The sequence below is a fragment of the Xenopus laevis genome, chromosome 4L, assembly GCF_017654675.1.
Source record: "Xenopus laevis strain J_2021 chromosome 4L, Xenopus_laevis_v10.1, whole genome shotgun sequence".
Taxonomy (NCBI): domain Eukaryota; kingdom Metazoa; phylum Chordata; class Amphibia; order Anura; family Pipidae; genus Xenopus; species Xenopus laevis.
In genome coordinates this window covers 62,981,344-63,004,984 of record NC_054377.1, presented here as the reverse complement: position 1 = coordinate 63,004,984, position 23,641 = coordinate 62,981,344, and the positions used below count along the sequence as shown (strand labels likewise).

Here is a 23,641-nt window from a genome sequence, read left to right as displayed (position 1 = left end):
ATGTTTTCCCCTTCCAACCCCTAATTTGCATATGCAAATTTGCATATGCAAATTAGGGTTCGGTTCGGTATTCGGCCGAATCTTTCACAAAGGATTCGGGGGTTCGGCCGAATCCAAAATAGTGGATTCGGTGCATCCCTAGTGGCCATACACAGGGAGACATCGCCAAACAAGCTGATCTCTCCCCGATATGCCCACATTGAGGTGGGCGATATCAGGCTGATCCGATCGTCAGCCCTAGGATGTAGGCAATATCGTCGGATCGCGGGACCGCATCAACGATCAGATGCGGCCACGATCTAACTGGATTTTTTTACCCTGCTCGATCGATAATCTGGCTGACCATCGGCCAGATATCGATCAGGGACGCCCATCGCATGGCCCCACCCACAGGCCAATAAGCTGCCGACTCGGTCTGTCGGCAGCTTTTATTAGCGCATGCATGGGGGCCTTTAGTGATGCAATAACCCCATCCTAGCATCATAACTCCACCTACTTTAATGTGTCTGCCTCTTATGTCATTACTGCTCCACCCCCAAAGCTATCCACCCCAGCCCCTTTTTTTGGGTTTAGGCACCAGCAAAAGTGGCAACCCTAAGTGGAAAGCGTCTCAGTGTTGGGATTGGCAACAGAAAGTGCCACACCAAGAGGCACATCAGAAATTTCACAAGAAACTGTACAGATCTGATGCAGTTTCGTAGGAAATTTTGAAAGTAAATTGAATGGACTGCCTGATTTCTGGCCACTTAATCAGGTAGGCCTGTTGGAGGGCCCCAGATAAACTACCAACTTGGTCTGAGGAGTCGGTAAATTATGAATGTATTTTGCAGTGTTTTGTGGCAAATGATTACATTAAAATTATGTTATTTTTGAAAGAATTTAGTGAAACAGACAAAATTATTGAGAAGCATGCTTACATTTTAGGAGAATCTATGTATAGTCTGATTAACTACGTGAATTGAAATAAATAGTCTGATGGCTTGACTGCAGTGGTCAGGGGTGCTTCGCCAATGAGGCAAGTTGAGGCTGTCGCCTCAGGCAGCAGCGCCCCACTAGGTACCAGGGGCAGCAAAAATGCTGCTCCTGGTACTTTAAGAGCGAATTTCCGGGGGAGGGGGGGCAGCAGCAACTGCTGCTGCCTCAGGCGGCGGATGGGCCAGGATCGCCCCTGGCAGTGGTGTAACTATAGAGGAGGCAAACCCCAGAACTACGGCAGGGACGGGCCTGCTTCCTCTAAAAGTTGGTTCGCGGGGGGGGGTCACGGGTGGACAATTTTTTGGGTGACCTGCAAGGCAAGCAATTTTCGGCTCTCTTGTGGGGGGCCTACAAAAATATTAACAGGGGGCTCAGTACCAACATCACTGCTTGAATGCTTTTGTTAAACCATCTGATAACTTTGCTCCAGTGGGAATAAAACATTCTTCATAAACATATTGACTGCTTAGTCAGTGCCTCACTGAGGCATGCCAGTACAATTTTTTATGAAGCTCGAGCGTGCTTCAAAACGAACCACCCAGTGCAAGTGTCACACACAATGTGCACACACAAGTGCAAGGGGTGCAATGGGCCTTAGTCTTAAAAAAGACTAAGACCCCCCCCATAAAACTCCGGATTTATCCGGCTCAAAAGGCACCAAGATAAAAACAAGGGTCTTCAGAACCACCGTCACCCGAAGGCTAAGGTGGAACCCTTTATCCCGACCCCCCCCCCGCACATAAGGCACAGATGGGGGCAAGGGTCTTCAGGACCCCTTCGCCAGAAGGCTAGGGGGACCCCTTTTATGCAATCCCTAAAAGGGAAAGGACACCAATGACCTCCGAAGAGGTCCAAAAACGTTTGCGCCCACTCGGGCCAGATTTCGAGGGTTGAAGGAACCAGATGGCCACACATCTCCCCCCTAGACAAGTGAAAACCCGGAGATATTGCACCCATCCTAAAAAGTGCATAAGTGCTAAAAATATAAATAGAGGGTGGGGGAAAAATTAATAAAAGTGCGGCTGTATGCAGCCGCGACCTATCGGCCGGATTTTAAAAATTCCATAGCTCCTACCCAAAAGGCCCGGAGCATATGAGCAAAAGTGCATACGAAAAAGTGCACTAAAGTGTCAGTGTTTGCAATACTGTATTATATCATAGGACTCATTTCAGAAATAAGGGCTGGTCCACCAGGGGGCTCAGACCAGTGTATGGAAGCCAGTTGTAAGCTAGTTAGGGTGAGACTTGGGGTGAATGCAGATTTGCTGCTCTAGATAGTCCTGGAAATATAGCAGGGTCAAGGTGATGACAACAAAGGGGCTCATCTACTAATCGTAAAGTTGCTAAATGTACACATAATCCACCATGGGTTTATTATCCAGAATTCCAGTTAAATGATGTGTGATTTACTATTGCTTTCTTCCTTACAGTTATTTATAAGAAATTAAATAAATCAATGGTATTTCATTCAGCATGCACTCATTGTTTATTGTAATATTCTGAGATTCCAGCATAATTCTTTGTTTGGTATACAATATCATATCTTCTAAAATGCTGACCTCTCTCTTTTCTAATCAGGTTCCCTCTAACAATGACTAATGACATTGAGTAAACATTGGTTGCTAAGGATGGTATAGTGCTGTGCCTGTGTCAAAGAATTTGCTTGCTATACTGATACTGACCAGATATAGCACAAAAAGCTGTAAAACCTTATTTAAATGGACAACGGAAAATCACAGGGCTTCATATACAGTACCTTACAAAATTACTACAAAATTTGTTCATTTTACTGAATAAAAAAAACATATATTCACATTTTGTTCTTTGTGATATTTTTATTGCAAAGTGCTGAAGCTCAAAATAATTTTTTTCTAATAAACCCTGAGATAAATTGTAGTATGCTGTTTGTACATGCTATAGTAAACTATGGGGATGCATCTGCTTTTTGGTCTCCACCAGTGAATCATTAAAATAACTGCCACCATTTCTGGATACAACTCTCATAGTAAAAGATCATAATTCAGTTTGGGAATCTGAAGGACAGCTGTAAAAAGAAAGACTAAAGCTGGCCATAGACGCAAAGATTTGATCATACCAATCTCCGATTCGTATAAATTTTGACCCGTGTGTGAAGTGTCCCGACATTTTTTGTGTGATGACGATCGGTGGGCTGGTGGGGGGCTGTTTGGTCCTCTGTGTACTTGAAATGCCACGGTCTATTTTGACTCCCAATCCAGACCTGGCCATGGTCATACTCATGCATGGTCACCTTCCATTAATTAATTGCAGTCAACAGCCAAAAAATGGCAACTGCAGTTATTGAGTTAAGGGTGTTTTGTCATCCACAGTGTAAGACTAGCCTGCCGGAGAAATCCAGATGGGCCCAGGTCCTGTTGGGTCAGCTCACACATTACAGGAATGGTGTATGCTTTTCTCTGGTTATCTGGAGGGTTCCACCTCCCCCAGTCACCCACAGTTTCAGGAGAGTGACAAAATGCCCCATGTTTGTTGCCCTAATGGACAATAAAACTCAATTTCACTGGGGTGTGTGAATGTGTCAGGCCAATCCCCCCAGAGAGACTGTAATTGTAAACTGTAAGAGCCTGTTGCACCATTTTGTTTCTTTGTCCCACCACCATGAGTAGGAGCATGCTCAGTACAGAATGTCAGTGATTTGTGTACTGCATATACACACACCATTAGTCAAGATGTCATGTATTTTCTGATGAAACCTGTAATGTGTGAGCTGACAGGCTGTTTGTAGTACCTGTCAGTGCATTTGAAGACATGGATGGAAGGCAGCAGATCACATGTAGAGAAAACACAGGGAGGCAGATTTCTTAATTCGATTGTGGGTTATTTATTAATTAAATCTAAAATCTAAAACTCGGACTCATTTTACTGACGCAAAACTTTAATTGAATTAGAATCAAATTCGACCCAACTCGATTCAAGTTTTTTCTCCAAAAAAAACTCGAATGTCAGGAAGGCTACAAACATCTTCAATTTGGTCACTGGACCTATCCCATTGACTTATACATCAATTCCGCAGGTTTTTAGGTGGCGAATAGTCAAATTTGAATTCTTAAAGGGTCAGAGTTTGATAAATCTCGAAAATCATATTCAAATTTTTTTTAAAATGAGTTTGGATAATTCACTAGTTGAATTTGACAGTTTAGACCATAAAAAAAATGTAATTTTCAATTTGACCCTTAATAAATCTGCCCCATTATGTGACCCTAGCCTTAGAGTTACTGGAGGCTTTGGCACATGTCAAGAGTATGAAACTACTGCATTATTTTTCTAAATCACCCTCTGCTGTTGACACCCACTGACCCATTCTGCATGCCCCACAGCCAACAGTTCACAATGTTTTTAACCAATTGCTATGATGCTTAAAGGAGAATTCAACCCTGTATAGAAAAAACCCTGTACCACCCACCCCCAGGTAGACCCCCTCCCTCCTCCCCCTAGCCTAACTGCCCCCCCGGGTAAATGCCCCATACTTTATACTTACCCCTCGGCGCAGATTCTGCCAGCGGAGTTCCACGCATCCATCTTCTGGGTCCTCGGTAAGCTGATTGGGAGATCGGTATGCCGGCGTATGCGCAGTTGGAGCAGTTTGCCGGTGTGCAACAACTGCGCATGTGACAAATTGGTCAGCTTACCAGAGACCCGGAAGATCAGAGACCCGGAAGATGGATGCATGGAACTCCGCTGGCAGAATCTGCACCGAGTGGTAAGTATAAAGTATGGGCCATTTCCCTGCGGGGGCATTTAGGCTGGGGGAAGGAGGGAGAGGGTCTACCTGGGGTGGGGGGGGTACAGGTTTTTTTATACAGGGTTGAATTCTCCTTTAAGAATAAAATGCATATGTTTTAGATTTTGTATCTATATTATTTTGGAGTGCAAGTTCCAAGTTTCAACCTTGTGGTTTATAGTTTCAATATTTGTCTGGTTCTAACTCCCAAAAAACCTTTCAAATGTGGCAAATCACTGCACTTCACCGCAATTGAAAAGACATTGCAGGGTTTTGTTGCCCTTACGGAGCACATATTTCCCTTGGATGATAAAGGGCAATTGTGACATTTCCCTTAAGGTGAAATGCCTGAAAGCACCAGTAAAGTAATTTATATCTGAAAAGTCAGTTATTGCAAATTAACTATAAGGTAACAAATATATATATATATATACAGTAATGTAAGTGCCCTTTGTCATAGGATGAATGACTATTCTTAGATTATTGTTCAATAAAAATTATGATTCAACTGCTTTTTTTCTAGAATGATTCAATTATCACAATCTCTTGAGCAGAGGCTATTTCTGTTTCGTTCCCACTTTTATGTAATTTTTTTCCAAGAAATCAGTTATGAATCGTTTCTTGATGACTAAACTGCTTAGCCAACAATGCTAAAAGATTTTCATGTAATTTCACATGTGCCATGTTCCTTTACAGCTGAATAAAAGTACACCATTCAGTACCTTTCCCCTGGTATTCATGAGCATAAAATGTGTGTGAAGGTGTATCCAGTTTAGAAACAATAAATGAGTAATTGTTCTGTGAAGAAAACATTGCCATTATCATGTGGCTCCCCACACCTCACAAAACAAAGTAAAAACTCAAGGTTAGATTCTTTAGATATCGTTGTACTGCTGAAAGTTCACCTGTTTTTCCACAGATTTTTTTTTTTTTATGGTTATTTTAGAAACATACCTGCTATTACAGAACCAGAATGTGAAACATATATATTTTAAATGCATTAACCCTATACAATAATATTGCATAAATGAGGTCAATGTAGTGTTAATCTTGACTCATTGTAGTTTTTGTCTCTTCTCTTAAAATAAAATAAAGTTTGTCTATACGCATCAGTGGCGAATGGCCTTGTTGACTCCAGGTTCAGTCGATCCACTGCCCAGATCAACTGCTGCAGGGCAAAAAAACAGGACCTGCCCCTGCAAAGCACTTTCTTACAGCACTACAGGAATGAGTCACTACTTAGAACCAATGAAACAGGTATGCAAATGAGGTACCAATATGTTACATGGGTTTTAACCCTGCAACAGGGAAGGAGACACTGGCAGGGAATGAAGCCATAAGGACCATTACACTTATGGGTCCCTACACATATATGCCACAGAAAGCCCTGAAAAACTCAAAACTATTTCTAAATAAAAATGTCAAGCTTTCTAAAGCTGGCCATACAAACAAATATCCACAGAGAGTCGCCTGATATGCCCTTGAGGTGGGTGATATCTGGCTGATCCTGGGCCCTAGGGCCCAACTAACGGATTACAGCTAGCAGAATTCGGGTGTTGGATCAAGGACTTTATCAATGAACAAATGTGGTCCTTGATCCAATATCGATACCTTGATATCGATCAGGGTAACCGGTCGGAGGTCCCCATACACTGCCCAATAAGCTGCTGACTTAATCTTTCGGTAGTTTATATCTGCCCATGTATGGGGACATCAAGTGAACATTATAAATGTCTTTAAATGCAGATTTTACATCAAATAAAGGGTTTGTAGTGTGAAAAACTAATGCAATGCAGTCCTGATCTGATATTAATGAGGGAGATTATTATTATTACACCAAGAAGCTGCTTACTCAGTCTGTATGTTTAAATATGGTTATGGGTTTTGTTATCCAGAAACCCAGAGAGCTCTGAATTCCAGGATGGCCATCTCCCATAGACATCACTTTAATCAAAAAATTAAACAGCACCTTATACTTAATCCTACCTAAGATATAATTAATCCTTATTGGAAGCAAAACAATCCTGTTGGATTTAATTAATGTTTAAATGATTTTTAGAAGACCTACAGTATGGAGATCCAAATTTCAGAAAGACCCCTTATACAGAAAACCTCAGGTCCACGAGCGTTCTGGAAAACAGGTTCCATACCTGTACATGCATGTAGATCTGCCTAGGGAATGTTTGCAGACCTCTCTCCACCATCTGCCAAGGACCTTAGAAGTTAATCACTCACTTGACTAGAGTTGCTTTTGCCAAGCAGCGTGAGTAAGTTGTTAAAATAAAACAAAAGGGTCATTTTGGAGCCCGAGTTGAAGTGAAGGAAGAGCCAAAATGCTACGTCATTGCTGCAATGTAAATTGCCATTGGTAAATTATTCAAAACTTATAACCAGCCAGGTTTTTTTCTCGCAATTATGCAGTTTGAATAATTTATTTCAGTAATTAATAATGCTGACAATGGCATGGCATTTTGGTTGTTTTATCACCTGCTTTTAACGTGGGCAGCAAAATGACCCGTGTGTCCTTGCCTTAAGCTTTTTACACAGAGCCTGACACACATTACCTACTTTGGCTCCAATTTGAAAAGACTGAAACCTTTGGAACAGGAGTTTTTAATTCCTAAAGTTGCTATGCACCTAAAGCTGCCTCTGTGCCAGACCTAGATATGTTAGTTAGCACATAAGCTATGTGCCCAGAACTAGATATGTTGAGTTTGGGCCTATTTAGACAGAGATGAGTCTCTTGAAGGAACACAGAAAAAAAAGCTGGTTCTACTATTACTGTGTTGTGTCTGTGATTTTAACTTTAAAGTATTTAAACAAGAACGTCATACTTGAAAGGACACTGTTATGCCATAATTACCATTCTTTTGTACAAGCTTAAAGAGCCTCAAGTCATTTTATGTTGCACAATATATAGCTATTTTTAATAATGTTTATGCTCAGTTGTACAAATTAAAATCTCATTGGTTTTCTTTGATGGTAATCTCCCTTATAATGCCAATGTGATTTATTCAGGCTTTCCATCTCCCGGTGAGTTAAGTATAATTGATGGGAAATTAATAAAATCAGAAGAAAGCCTATCAGTTATTTAGGATTTTAAAATTTTCATATATCAGTATAACACTAAGATTACTACAGTATAACATGCCCTTTATTGCTGTCAAACACCTAGGTCATTAATGATCACCTGTTTCCACATAATGTTACTTTATCTACCCTTTTGCTGCTATCAGTTCTTGGAGCCCCTAAACCTCACCCACAGACTGACACTGTGAAATATTTACATATGAGGGTGAAACTCATGCCCGTCCTATTGTTTGAAGATTTCCCAGAATTCTCAGCCATAAATGTACTGACGGAGTTGCGCCCCTGTGACCGTAACTACAGAGGAAGCAGACCCTGTGGCTGCAGCAAGGCCCAAGAAGTATACGGTACCCATGAGTCCCTAATTCATATGCAGATTCACTAAATACTGGTAAAACAGGTCAACTTCTAGACATTTTGGGGGCATGAAAAATATCCTCAGATAAGCAACTGACCTTAAAGGAGAACTAAAGCCTAACTAAAGAAGTAGTAGTAGAAATGTATTACATTATATGTTGGGCTTCTGTACCAGCCCAAGGCAACCACATCCCTTCAGCAGGGAAGAGTTGTACCTCCAAAGATGCCCCAGTAGCTCCCCATCTTCTTTTCTGCTGATTCACTGCACATGCTCTGTGCTGATGTCACTTACTGAGCTTAGGGACTCACAATATACAGTACACATAGAACTGAAATGTCACAATAATTAATACAGATAACTACTACATGGAAGCACAGAAACCAGTACAATTAGCATCAGCATTTAATAATCAGCCCTGTAGCATCATCTTATATTACAGATCAGCCTTCTTTTCTGCTGCATAATTTGTGACGACCCCTAAGCTTAACTTCTCAACAGCTGCTCAGAGCCCACTAAGCCTGTGAGTGTCTCATTGCTGCTATTGAGAAGCTGAAACTTTAAGCTGGTGCAATAAGTTCAGTGTATAAAATATGGCATTTTAAGACAAATTATTTTTTAAGGTTTAGTTTAAGACTGATCTCCACCATTGTATCAGACCCCCTCGGGTGGGGCAACTCTGACATTTGGGAATCACTTTACAATAATGGCTATGACACACTGTGTGACTTGTAGTGGCTACAAAGCGCCAGAAAATACCATGCCATAGAGAATGCTAAGCATTGTCTCTGCTAAAACACATGTAGTGCCTTAGCAGTATTGTTAATCTTGTAGTCGCAACAAGTAGCTGACTACTAGCAGCTCCATGAGTCATTGCCTTAAAGATAAGCAACACACACAATGTTGCAGAACTACAGTTCCCACATTTCCTCTTATCTCTTGAGCTGACAAGTGCAGTCCAGTTTACTCCAACACTCCAAAAACATATAGGCAGATTGATTGGGTTTTGATAGGGTTGACCCTAGTATGTGTGACTGTGATAAGGACATAAGCTCTACAGGGATATAATTGATTGATTGAGTTGTTTCAACTTTATAAAGCACAAGCGACAAATCTCCCCATCGGCCACTGCCATAAATGTGTCAGCTCTATATAAAGGATAATAAAAATACAGGTATGCGACCTGCTATCCAGAATCCTTAGAACTTGGGGTTTTCCAGATAATGGAATCTTTTCGTAATTTGAATCTTCATACATTGTTTACTAGAAAATCATATTAACATTAAATTAACCCAATAGGCTGAATTTGCTTCAACTAAGGATTAATTATATCTTAGTTTGGATTAAGTTCAATGTACTGTTTTATTATTACAGAGAAAAAGGAAATAATTTTTAAAACATTGGATTTTTTGGATAAAATAGTCTATGGGAAACAGCCTTTCTTTAATTCTGAGCTTTCTGGATAATGGGTTTCTGAATAAACCCATACTTGTATATGAGAAACTAGGAAGTTTGCCTGTCCTTGCTATAGGAAATCTACTTTTGCTAATGTGTTTCATATTGTGCACACTTTCACTGGTGCTGAATAGAGCTGGGATTGTTCTTTATATATGCTAATAAAGTATCACAAAGTGGCTTATTAGGCTAAATTAAAAAAGACTGTAGACTGTATTGTCTTTTTTTGTTTCCTACAATTCACAGCATTTCTCCAAGTTCTTTGTGATGTGTCAAATAGTGATAGGGGTTTCTACCGCTCTTGTGAAAACTAGGAATATAAATTGTGAAAGACAAATGAAGTTAGAGCACACACAGCGAGAATACAACCATGACGCCCCAAATAACATCCATTCATAGACATGTGATAGGAAAAGCTTGGACTTATTGCTTAATAAACCATTTTAGATCACTGAAGGAGTCGGTTTGTAGTTTCCTGTCTCCAGACTCATCATACTCTCCCAGCAAATTTCACACATGGGTGGGATGCTCTAAGTTACTTTGAAAGGTTTTGAAAAAGGCCAAATTGGGTTGTGGTCTCTCTATAAAAGTCATGGCTAAATGAAGGCCAAAGAAAGTGTGCTTTGTTTTCTCAACAATGAGCATGAACCACAAAATATTTTAAAGAAAAGGAAAAGGCTGCTAAGAATTGTAGCCCACAGGCATCACACTTCTTAAAAGACTGCACAATAGGACTGATGATTTTAAAAATCTGAGGTCAAGGTGTGCACTGTCAGTCATTTAGCAAATAGAGGTGCCTTGTGTAATACTGTGGCTATAAATATATTCCGTGCAATAATAGTTTGTGGCTTCAATTCAGAAAGACTGTAAATCTCATTGGGTGGCCATTTGAGCTGTGCTTTTATTATCTAGTGCTGACGTCTTTTTCCATTGTTATTAAATCCCAGCTTCCCTGAGTTGTTGATGAGTAGTTCCCTGCAGGCTTTTATTTATTTACACTCTACGGAGTGGCATTTTACAATGCGCCAAACTGTAACTTTGCTAAATGTTCCAACAGTGCACTAGACAGCACCATTTATACAGAGCTGAACATCCATGCTAGGGCATTTCATAGCAGATATGGCAGTGATGGCTTGACAGTGCACCATGCTAGTGCCAACCAGTGCTACCGTTGACACTAACATCAGTATAAAGTGAGAGCAGTGTAAAACAAAAAATCGGGCTGAAAGCTTCTTTCAGCTTAAAAAAGGAACAAGGGACAGACCCACTCCCTGCATCATGACCCTGCCACTGCTTCTGACCTTCCTACCTGGCCCCAAGAAGAAAAAGGTACGTGGGTGGGAGACCAGAGGCAGGTTGCAGCTCAGGAAGGGCGCCGGAGTGGGCCTTTGCTGCTGCCCGACCACTGACAATGAGAAAAGGCGTTTGGATCTGTTGAAGGGAACTGTAGATAGTGAAGCCCTCTCCTTTAAGGTACTAGATAAATATAACTATGCAGGTTAGATGGCTACATTGTGTAGTCATAAAATAAAACTGCAGGGCTGCCTATGTTAGGGTTTGACAGAATACCAGCCTCTACAACATACTTTAAGTTAATTTAAAGGTGAACAGACCCTTTAAGGTAATTTTCTTACTACAAATCATTACATGACTATAACCAGGTGTGATTTTACATGGTGTAAATATCATGACATTTGTTGTTGTTTTTTTTGCACGGCTTTTGACAGCATACATCTTAATCATATTATATACCATGTCTTGACAATTAGCAGATCCATTTTTATTTTCCTTGAACTACATTTGATTGGGTTGTACAACAGTTCATAGCTTTGCATATGCTTTCCTGCTAGATCCTTTTACCTTTATATTCATGGCCCACTTTACTGAGAGACCCACACCCACAGGCTAAGTTGGAGTGGGTATTAAAGGGGTGATTCACCTTTAGGTAACTTTTATTATGTTATAGAACGACCAATTCTAAGCAACTTTTCAATTGGTTTTCATTATTTATTTTTTATAGTTATTTGCCTTTTCCTTCTGATGCTTTGCAGCTTCCAAATTGGCGTCGCTGACTCCCTTCTAAAAACAAATGCTCTGTAAGGCTACAAATGTATTCTTATTGTTACTTTCTATTACTGATCCTTCTATTTAGGCCCTCTCCTATTCATATTCGAGTCTCTTATTCTAATCAATGCATGGTTGCTAGAGTAATTTGGACCCTGGTTACCAGATTGGTTAAGATGCAAATTGAAGCTGCTGAATAAAAAAAGCTAAATAATTCAAAAACCACAAATAATAAAATATGAAATTGTCTCAGAATATCACGATACTAAAAGTTAATTTAAAGGTGAACAACCCGTTTAATAAATGGTTTTATTAGCAAGCTGTGCAGTAGTTCAGACATGGGACTTCCAAACGATGAATCACGTATCGGCGCCACCTGGGGGTGAAGTGCATCTAGGACATAATTATTAATCCATCCCAATTCATAATGCGCCTCGCTTACCCTTTTCAGATAATTGCTCTAATATTATTTTTTGCACAGTTGGACTGCAGTCACCTTAAAGGAACAGTAACACCATATATTTAAAATATCATGTACTGTTGCCCTGCACTGGCAAAACTTATCTGTTTGCTTCAGAAACACTACTATAGTTCATTTAAACAAGCTTCTGTGTAGCAATGGCGGAAATTGAAAAAAGGCTATATGGCACAGGTTAAATAGTGGATAACAGATACCACCATTATATTCTGCAAAGCTTATCTGCTGTGTAACCTGAGCCTTTTCTCCTTTGAATGGCTGCCCCCATTGCTACATAACAGCTTATTTATATAAACAATAGTAGTGTTTCTAAAGCAAACACAGCAGTTTTACCAGTGCAGGGCAACACTGCATTATATTTTTATTACTTTAAAACAACTTAATTGTTTGATGTTACTGTTCCTTTAACGTCCTGTCGTGGGGCCCGCACAACCCTGTCTGACACTGATTTTGTGCAGTATTATGAATGTCATAACAAACGATTTTCAAGGATTATTATTACAAATCCATATTCAACCACGACAGGCGTTACAGAAGTTAGAACGGTTTTTTTCTCCCCGTCCGCGAAAATGACAACTCGTTAGCACTGTCACCTGTCTGAAGACAGAACGCGTAAACAGAGAGAGGGTCACGTGGGGCGGGGGCTTGACCGCTCTAAGCGCCCGTAGCTGGGAAGCAAGATGGCAGCCCAGGATAGTGATAGCGAGGAGGATTTTGTCACTTATGGGAAGCCTTTAGAACAGTACGAAGAAGGTAAGTAGGAGAGCTACTGTATGTGCATGCGGATATTTTTATGCTGTCTGCTGCAAAGGATTCTGTGTCTGGCGCCAGTGGCCCCGGGTTTTTTTTGCACATGTTGATGTTTCATGTAAGGCTGAACTAGTAGCTGCCTTTAATATCATGAAGAACACCGATGTGTTTTATCTTCTGTATCACCAGCTCTTGTTTACATTCAGACCCCATTTAAAAGGAGTTGTATCCCCCAACAAACATGCTGTGTTTCTAGTATACATTCATTACACAGTGTCATCATCGTTGTAAGGTTCATGTAATCACTGTCTTATGTTTTTTTATATGCTCTGCACTCGTGGTTCAGACTTTCGAAGCAATGTAGCAGAAGCCGGAAATTTGAAGAAGCATACAAGGCTGACTTCTGCTACACTGAACCAAATAAATGCAGCAAGGCGCAGGAAAATGCAGCTTTCAATTGCCATTACATGTACAAGTACCAGTAACACCACTGTAAAGGTTTAATAATCAGAATTGTATTATATCCGATTGTTTGGCCCTAGGGCCTGGTCGATGTGGTCTTCGAACGCGAAAGAAATCAAACCTGCATGATCGATATCTGAGCGATTTTTGGCTTGATATCGATCGGGGAGACCCATCGGAACGCCCCCTACACGCACAGATAAACTGCTGAATCTGTCTAAAGGACTGCTATTGACAGCTTTAATCTGCCCATATACAGCCGACCTATGTGTATGGGGGATTTGGTTGATATATGTATTCAAGCTGTGGAGGGCTTTAAAGGGATACTGTTATCGGAAAACATGTTTTTTTTTCAAAATGCATCCAGCTCTAGCAGAATTCTGCACTGAAATCCATTTTTCAAAAGAGCAAACATATTTTGTTATATTCAATTTTGAAATCTGACATGGGGCTAGACATTTTGTCAATTTTCCAGCTGCCTCCAGTCATGTGACTTGTGCTCTGATAAACTTCAATCACTCTTTACTGCTGTACTGCAAGTTGGAGTGATATGGAGTGACTTGTGCCTGCACTTAAGGAGAGAAATGATTTCTGGAAGGCTACTGTCTTTCCTTCTCAATGTAACTGAATGTGTCTCAGTGGGACATGGGTTTTTAATATTGAGTGTTTTTCTTAGATCTGTTCTGTTATCTTGTGTTAGGGAGCTGCTATCTGGTTACCTTCCCATTGTTCTTTTGTTTGGCTGCTGGGGGGGGGGGAGGGAGATGATATCACTCCAACTTGCAGTACAGCAGCAAAGAGTGATTGAAGTTTATCAGAGCACAAGTCACATGACTTGGGGCAGCTGGAAAATTGACAATATGTCTAGCCCCCATGTCCAATTTCAAAATTGAATATAAAAAACATCTGTTTGCTCTTTTGAGAAATGGATTTCAGTGCAGAATTCTGCTGGAGCAGCACTATTAACTGATTCATTTTGAAAAAAACATTTTTTCTCATGACAGTATCCCTTTAAGTAGGAGAAATAGCAGCCTGCCAGAAAGTAATTCCATCCTAAAGTGCAGGCACAAGTCACATGACTGGGGGCAGCTGGGAAACTGACAAAATGTCTAGCCCCATGTCAGATTTTAAAAAAAAAAAAAAATCTGTTTGCTCTTTTGAGAAATGGATTTCAGTGCAGAATTCTGCTAGAGCAGCGCTATTAACTGATGTGTTTTGGGAAAAAACATGTTTTTCCATGATAGTATCCCTTTAAGCTCCTGTGGTTGCACTGTGAATATGCTCTTAATGGGTGTTAATTGGGATGCTTTGTTGTAATATCACAAACATAGTATATCAACCATATGCACCCATCCTGAGTCTTAAGTCTTAATCAATGTATGCTGAAATCTGAATACACTGAAAATCTAATGTTTTGCACACAGAACCAGGGCTTTCTCTTTGGAAAATATGACACACTCACCATTTAAATAGTCTAAAATTCCTTTTAATGTGTGCGCGGGTCCCCAGTTGCAGAACTATGCTGAGGCAGAACCCCCTTTGCCTCCCCCATACTTATTGCACACTGGTGTGCTGCTGACACGTGCCTTGAAAATCTCCCCCTGCCCTGCTGCCTGCTTTAAAACTTATCGCAGCTCCATGGGCACCCCCAGTAGTTATGCCACTGAAACTATGGCCCCAAGTTACCTGCTCTTCATGTCATTTGAGTTTACATTTCTAATCTAGGTAAATATGAATCATGTCATTTATTATTGTATGTCTAGATCTTATTAATATATGCTATGCCAATGTATTCAAATACACATTTTTGTTTCAGGAGAACAGCCCAAGAAGCCAATTCCTCTTCATGATCAGACAGTTAAAGATGAAAAAGGAAGGTATAAGCGATTCCATGGAGCATTTACTGGAGGATTCTCTGCTGGGTACTTTAACACTGTTGGTTCTAAAGGAGGTATGTTGCAGTACATTCTTTAGTCTGCATTTTATTTCTCCATCAGCTTTGAAGACTATGTATTTGATGGAGTAGTAAACACTAGATCTAGTAAAGATTTGATGGAGTAAAATTAAATACATTTTACATATTATCTGCAGAATGTTGCAGTATTTAGTCTTATGTGTATCTAAATCCAAGATATTGTTTGGGGATTTACTAGTAGATGAAAATAAGACTTGGAAGTTACCTACCTCACCCATCCTAAAGAGATGGAAATCTATAATAAACCAATCACTCCCCATTTACAAGCTAACATATCTCAGTAGAGGCTGCCAAGATACATTTGAGAAAGTCTGGAGTGTTTGGGCTGATATGACTGATACAAACACCCCAGGAATCCAGTTAGTTAGCAAAATTACCTAAATATCTGGGAACAGTTGCTAATGCAAGCCCACATGGCCTAAATCACACACCCCTGTTTGAATGTTTGAATTATGAAAAACAAAAAAGTAGGGTTTGCTCTTCATTTGTGGAAACAAAGATGGCTCTCCTGTTGGTGAAGGGTTACTGTAAATTATCCTTTATTTCTGTATGTTGAAGATGCAACCAATAAATAAAAGTAAAAAATTTAAAAAACTTTATAAATTAGAGATTTTTTTTTGTGATTTTATTCGAGGTAGAAAACAACCTCACAAACTGAACCTTTAATAAATAACCCCCTCAATGTATGTAAAACTTTCTGTTATTTGGATCACCATACCTTTAGTCTGCTAAAAATCATATAAATATTAAATAAAAACAGAATTGTTTTGCCACCAATATGGATTTATTAAAATTACCGTAGCCTAAAATTTACTCCCTGATTTACTTGCAGAATAGACCACAATGGGGAAAAATACAAAGGCCCAAATGTTATATAAAAGGCATTGTAATGATATTTCATTTCTTACAATAAGGTTGGGCGCCATCTACATTTGTTTCATCGCGTCAGGGGAGAAGTGAAAGGACAGTCAGCAGACCTGAGGATTTTATGGATGAGGACGTAAGTGATCATTCAAAATCTAAAACTGCTTATGTTTTTGACACAGAACATTGTGTTATCAGACAATGAATAATAAAGTTTTCCTTGTTTATTATTGCATATGCAGGGAAATTTCTTGACTACCCAGCTCTGTTCCTGCGCCTCTCATGTTATTTTTAAATTCATTAGTCCAATGTAAAAACAAAAATCCATTCCATCTCTGCAGAAGGTTTACACATATCAAGTAATTGCTTTTTATCAAATTTGCGCAAATTTTCTAAATTAAGATGACAGGATTATACATATGCCATGGTTTAACTTCAAAATTATCTGTACCTAAGACCTGCGCATTTTATTTTGCCCTTTCAGCAGCTCTTGATAATACCCAGTGTCGGGCTGGAGGGCCAGGTCCTACCAGAGAACATGACATCTGATCCAGGGCTCAGAATTACAGAAAGGCCGTCTCCCATAGACTCCATTATATCCAAACAATCCAAATTTAAAACATTTGTTTTTTTCTTTTTCTCTGTAGTAATAAAATAGTACCTTGTACTTGATCCCAGCTAAAGATATAATTACTCCTTACTGGAAGCAAAACCAGCCTATTGGGTTTATTTAACAAAAAAAAACCCTACCCTTTGTAGACCCCCCCCCAGCTTAGGTGGTACCCAGGGCAAATGCGACTTACTTTTTACTTACCCCTCTGTGTAGATTCTGTCCCCGCAGTTCGCGGCAGCCATATTCTTTTCTTCGTTAGCCTTTGTTTTCGGCACATGCACAGTTGGAGTAATTTTCCGGTACTGAACAACTGTGTCTAGGTCATTTGCGCCGGGTACCACCTAGGCTGAGGAGGGAGGGGGGGGTCTACAGAGGGTAGGGGTTTTTTGTTACCAGTTTGCTTCTCCTTTAAGGTATGAAGATCCATAGTACAGAAAGATCCGTTATTTGGAAAACCCCCAGGTCCCAGCATTTTGGGTCTGTTCATTTGCCAACCTGACCAAATGAGGGATCTTAAGGTGTATGCGCAGAATATACACTGGATTTCGTCAGCCACATTGTTAAATCCTATTTAAATGTTAAAATATAATTTATAATAATTCAAAACCTTTCAAAGCAAAACCAGTATACATTTTATAGCGTATAGCAATTGTTTTTTTTGTTTTTTTTAATTGTTTTACTGTGTTTTTAATACAACAAGAGGATTTCACACGTTCTAAGATGTATTTTTATAGCTTTAAACATTGTGAACATAGCCTCAGTGGTGTTCATATGAAGACTTAGAGGCACATTTATCAAAGGTCGAATTTCGAGTTCATGTAAGTTTTTTAAATCTCGAAAATCGAATTTGAATTTTTAAAAAAATAAATCGAATTTTAACAATTCCCTAGTCGAATTTTACAATTTTGGCAATAAACAAAACTCGAAAATTTTAAATTTCACTTCAACCCTTGATAGAATTGACCCACAGAGTCTATTTTGCAGTCAACAGTATAGTTGCAGGTTTCAGAGTTCTTAAAGAAAGTAAAGGTGGAGCAGCTGGCATACACACATTGGGGTATACCATACTGCTGCATGGAAATGGTAAAGGAAATCACAATTTATTAACATGAAAAAAAAAAAAAGACAAGAACTTAGAACTAAATCAACTTAGACTGCCTGTGCTCATTTTTTCTTCACATCTTTCTCTGGAATAGCGTCTGCTATCAGCTGTTTAGTGGATCCTGTGAGGCAGCTACTGTTAGAGTCACAGCAGTGTCTTCCTATTCAATAGTAGGGGTTTAGTACCCAGTAAGCTTTCCAGGTCATACCAGGTGGTATACTTCTAGAAAAGATCCCAATGTAGAAAGAATGGTATCTCACCAGTAATATGTGGGGCCTGGGTGCTCATGTCCCAGACCTACAACTCAAGGAGGAGGTATCCATCCAAAAGAGAACGGCAGACACTCACAGATCCCACAAACAGGCTTGTAAAAGAACTGAGAACTATTTAGGCCACAAAGTAGGCACTTAATCATAGGCTGTACCAAGTGGTATGCTTATATGTGTCAACTCTGAGTTGTCTGATTGGGGGGGGAGGTTTAGGACGTAGGTGGCCATGTGTCAGAATGTCCTTGTTTGGGTTGTTTTGCAAACTGTGGCCTTTTTTTTTAAGAATTCTCATCAGTATTGCATTTGTTAGTTTCTATGAAAAATAAAACAAAAGAAAAAATGCCTGATTCTTTTCAATGTTATTTTCATCAGGATCTCGGCGAATTTGGAATAGCACCAAAACAAATTGTGACAACTGAAGACTTTGCATCCAAAAGCAAAGACAGGATCAGGGAAAAGGCCAGGGAGCTTGCATCTGTCTCCGCACCAATTCCTGGAGCAACTATACTAGATGATTTAATTGCGCCAGCAAAGTATGTAATTTTCTTCAAAACAGCATGGAAAGCAATAGTTTATTTTTATTTGTTTAGGGGTTGTACTGTCACCCAGGAAATTCACAGCAATCACATTTTGCTACAAATAGCTAGCCTTATCCTGTTATTTCATCTGAAGAAAATGTTGGTAATAAAACAGCTTAGTTCCCCAGTGCCCTTATTGTTGTAATTTTATTGTTTACACTACATAAACTTTGTAACATAAATCCATTCCATTAAATAAAGAAAAGGGTACTCTACTGTGTATGCATAGCACATATACAATATACCAATCGGTTAAAGGGGACCTGTCATCCACACATTAAACATGTTATAATAAAAGTCCTTTGCAAATTAAACCTGAAATCCAAATTATTTTTATTTTATTAAAACGGTAATCCCTGTTATAAAGCTATTACAAAATCGGAGCTCTCAATCATATATTGCCTGCTATGCATCTAGGCCTTAGGCATAGAGAAAGGGCAGTCAATTACTTTCACTTTCCATCCAGCACTTCAGATGTTCCTGCCCAACTCACATTGTTTCTCCTTCATGATTGTCTATAATAATAATGTAGCCTGTGATTAGCATGGGCATAAGGTCCCTCTAATTTTTTGGAAATTTTAGGGTGATACAAAACTTACCTTAATAGGAGTGGCCATAAAATGGCGCCTGCCTTTTTCTTTGATTGTGAATTCTGAGACTGAAAGAAACTAGGTTTAAATAATTTATATAGTGTAGGAAAAGTTTATTTTGATTAACATAATATTAAAGTATTTGGAATTTTTTTAGGGGACCCCAAGCATTTTTTTACTTGTGAGCCACATTTAGATGTAAAAAGAGTTGGGGAGAAAAACAAGCATAATAAATGTTACTGGATGATGCATCATAAGTGTTGTTGGCCGTTTGCTAGCCACTATGTGTACTGACAGCCTACAGGAGGCTCTCTTTGGCAGTCCACATGGTCTTTATGCCTCCACAACTTGCCTTCAAGTTAGAAATGTAAAAATGAGCTCCTGCATTGAGGCCACTGGGAACAATATCCAAAGTATTGGTGAGCAACATGTTGCTCACAAGCCACTGGTTGGGGATCACAGTCTTGGGGTGACAGGTCGCCTTTAAAAAAGCACTCCTTTCAAGGTTTCCTTCAAGTACTGCCATGGAGTGCAAGATTTGGCTGGGGTTACAGTGTAGACTAATGACATCATCCCATGTATCTTTTTAAAGATTCATAAAGCTTGTTTGCTAATACCTTGTTTGCGCAGCTATTGACAGATTATTAGGTCTACTATGAGCAGACTACTGGCTTGCCTGTACTTATTATTATGAATCCCAATAAAATGAAGTCTCCAGATAAATTGGAGACGGCCTTTCCATAATTTAGAGATTTCTGGATAACGGGTTTGCGGATAACGTTTCTCAAACCTGTACAATGGAAGTGCAACTGATCTGATCCAACTAGCTACAAACATACAAAAGGATTGATCGATATACAATTCCTAGTCCTCTGTTCCATTAGTAATTTAGTATCTGTGTAAGTGCATATATTTTCTAAAACAGGGTTGTTAATTACAAAATGATGATCATAAAATTGATAAGCCACCATACCACGTCATGGTAAAGCCCCCTATGGTGAGTTTAAAATGAACTCTGTTCATATTTTTCATAGACTGACACCTCCCTGCATGGTAATAGTTCTCCTGAACTGAGCATTAGTCTAAAGGTGGCCATACACGGGCCGATAAAAGCTGCCGACAGACCGAGTCGGCAGCTTATTGGCCCGTGTATGGGGGCCCCCGACGGGCTTCCCCGATCGAGATCTGGCCGAAAGTCGGCCAGATCTCGATCGGATGGGGTTAAAAATCCCGCCGCATCTGTTCGTTGATGCGGTCCCGCGATCCGACCGCCCGTTTGCGAACGTGAAGGATCCGATCGTTGGGCCCTAGGGCCCACAATCGGATCAGCCCGATATTGCCCACCTCAAGGTGGGCATATCGGAGGGAGATCGGCTCGTTTGGCGACATCGCCAAACGAGCGGATCTATCCGTGTATGGCCACCTTTAGTCAGAGGCTTGATCCTCCCCCCCCCCACCATTAGCTTATATAAGGAGAAAGATTGCCAAGACTAAAAGTATTGGTTTCACAGACGTAATCCTCCCCGGCTTGCAGCTTTCATAAAAGGGGAAAAAAAACAAAGTCATGGGACCACCATTAAACGGATTGATGTGGGGGTGCCACAATCACAAGGAAGTACTAATTTATCATAAATGTTTTGTTGTTTTTTTTACTCTTTTGTGCATTTCATTTGTATTAGAATAACCATTGGTATTCAGCTACTGAGACAGATGGGCTGGAAAGAAGGACAAGGAGTGGGTCCTCGGACAAAGAGGAGAGCAAAGAAGCAGAAGCCTGGTATGTGGAAATGGAATTTGACACCACAATTTGATTGGGTGGGATTGGGAGATTGGAGGGAAAATTGTGGAAGCACTCAAGGCTAAATCAAAATATATTTAAATATAATGGAAGTGCTACTTACAATGCACTTCCCTGGGCCCCTGTCTCATAAATAATTCAGTATAAATGCAAGTGCATGTTTACAAAACAGGGGTTTTTTAGTTACCAAAGTTATGATCATAAAATTGAAAAGCCACCATACCACGTCAAGGTAAACCCCACATGGCGGTCCCTAACTTATTTTAAAAAGAAAAATTTCTCTGCATAATAGCATTACCTGTGTTCAGTGTGTGTTGAGCATTGGTTTCAATTTGAAGGCTGAATCCTCCCCCGCCAGTAAAGGCTTTTAAGAGAGAGGGATTGCCCAAACCAACGCCCACATTTAAAAGCGTAGGACCACCAATAGTTTTAAAGGGTGGGTATGGGGTGCTATTGAAAAACCACATGAAGCTATGCCACAGCTTCAGGCCAATATACTATATTAGAGGGAAAATTGTGGAAGCACTCAAGGCTAAACCAAAATATATTTAAATATAATGGAAGTGCTACTTACAATGCACTTCCCTGGGCCCCTGTCTCATAAATAATTCAGTATAAATGCAAGTGCATGTTTACAAAACAGGGGTTTTTTGGGAGATTGAACAAAAAGATTGCTTAATAACTTAATTTCTGGGCCTCAAGTAATTGGACAATTGACTCATAGGCTATTTCATGGCCAGGTGTGGGCAATTCCTTCATATGTTATTATCAATGAAGCAGATAAAAAGCCCTGGACTTGATTTGAGGGGGGTGCTTGTATGTGGAAGTTTTTGTTGTGAACAGACAACATGCGGTCATGGAGCTCTCCATGCAGGTGAAACAAGCCAAAACAGAAAAAACCCATCCGAGAAATAGCTACAATATCAGCATGGGCGTCCGCAGAAAATTTTCCAGGGGGGGGCAAGTAATTTAGTTTAGGGTAGCATCCCCCAACAGACATATATATATATATATATATATATATCCCTATATATATATATATATATATATATAGGGATATAATAAAGGGTGGAATGAATTTATGGAATGTAATTGCTTAGGTGCCCCAGTGTGGAAGTGGTTGGGATAGTTTATTGGCAGATTTGGAAGTAGATGGAGTGTACTACTAATGTGAGGCAGGGTCTTGACATGAAGGGGCCAGGGATGGGGGACCTCGTGAATCAGGAAGGAGCAGGCTGAGATCAGGTTGGGGAGAGAAAAGGGCAGGTCCTCACCTATTTCTTTTTCATCGCTCAGCTCCCGCGCATTCGACTCGTCCTCACAAAACACCCTGGCGAGTGGCGTCGTGACGTCGCATTGCGTCGGCGACATTGCGTCGGCGACGTCACGTTGCGTCGGCGTCCGTGACGTCAATCAGAGTCAGCCCGGAGACTGGGGGAGGCAGTTGGGAAGCGCTGGCTGTGGGTAAAATTAAGCGTGCAGAGAGATTTGTGTGGACAGTCCCAGGGGGGGGCACTGCCCCCTCTTGCCCCCCTCTGTGGACGCCCATGAATATCAGGAGTGGCAAAATCTTCAGTTTGGTACATCCTGCGAAAGAAAGCACTGGTGAACTCAGCAACACATAAAGACCTGGACATCCACGGAAGACAACAGTGGTGGATGATCACAGAATCATTTCTATGGTGAAGAGAAACCCCTTCACAACAGCCAAACAAGTGAACAACACTCTCCAGGAGGTAGGTGTATCGATATCCAAGTCTACCATAAAGAGAAGACTGCGTGAAAGTAAATACAGACGGTGCACTGCAAGGTGCAAGCCACTCATAAGCATCAAGAATAGAAAGGCTAGATTGGATTTTGCAAAAAAAAAAAAAAAAATCTAAAAAAGCCAGCACAGTTCTGGAAAAACATTCTTTGGACAGATTAAACCAAGTTCAAACTCTACCAGATTGATAGCAAAAAAAAAGTACAGAGAAGGCGTGGAACAGCTCAAGATCCAAAGCATACCACATCATCTATAAAATATGGCGGAGGCAATGTGATGGCTTGGGCGTGCATGGCTGCCAGTGGCACTGGGACACTAGTGTTTATCCATGATGTGACACAGGACAGACGCACCCAAATGAAATCTGAGGTGTTCAGAGACACGGTCTGCTCAAATCCAGGTAAATGCAGTCAAATTGATTGGGAGGCGTTTCATAATACAGATGGACAATGACCCAAAACATTCAGCCAAAGCAACCCAGGAGTTTATTAAAGCAAAGAAGTGGAATATTCTTGAATGGCCAAGTCAGTCACCTGATCTGAACCCAATTGAGCTGCATTTCCCTTGTTGAAGACAAAACTTCAGACAGAGAGGCCAACAAACAAGTGGCAACTGAAAGCTGCTGCAGTAAAGGCCTGGCAGAGTATTAAAAAGGAGGAAACCTAGAATCTGGTGATATCCATGAGTTCAAGACTTCAGGC

The 23,641-nt window shown here is 40.3% G+C and overlaps 1 protein-coding gene across 1 annotated transcript in view; it reads left to right on the top strand.

The window, feature by feature from the left end:
• Positions 1-12,769: 12,769 nt before the first annotated feature.
• gpatch1.L (G-patch domain containing 1 L homeolog) overlaps positions 12,770-23,641 on the top strand; it is a 30,775-nt gene continuing 19,903 nt past the window's right edge. The window contains exons 1-5 of the mRNA XM_018258025.2: positions 12,770-12,927; positions 15,203-15,337; positions 16,276-16,361; positions 18,582-18,742; positions 21,057-21,154. Coding sequence (XP_018113514.1) covers positions 12,855-12,927; positions 15,203-15,337; positions 16,276-16,361; positions 18,582-18,742; positions 21,057-21,154 — 553 coding nt within the window. The 5' untranslated portion in view covers positions 12,770-12,854. The remainder of the gene's footprint in view (positions 12,928-15,202; positions 15,338-16,275; positions 16,362-18,581; positions 18,743-21,056; positions 21,155-23,641) is intronic.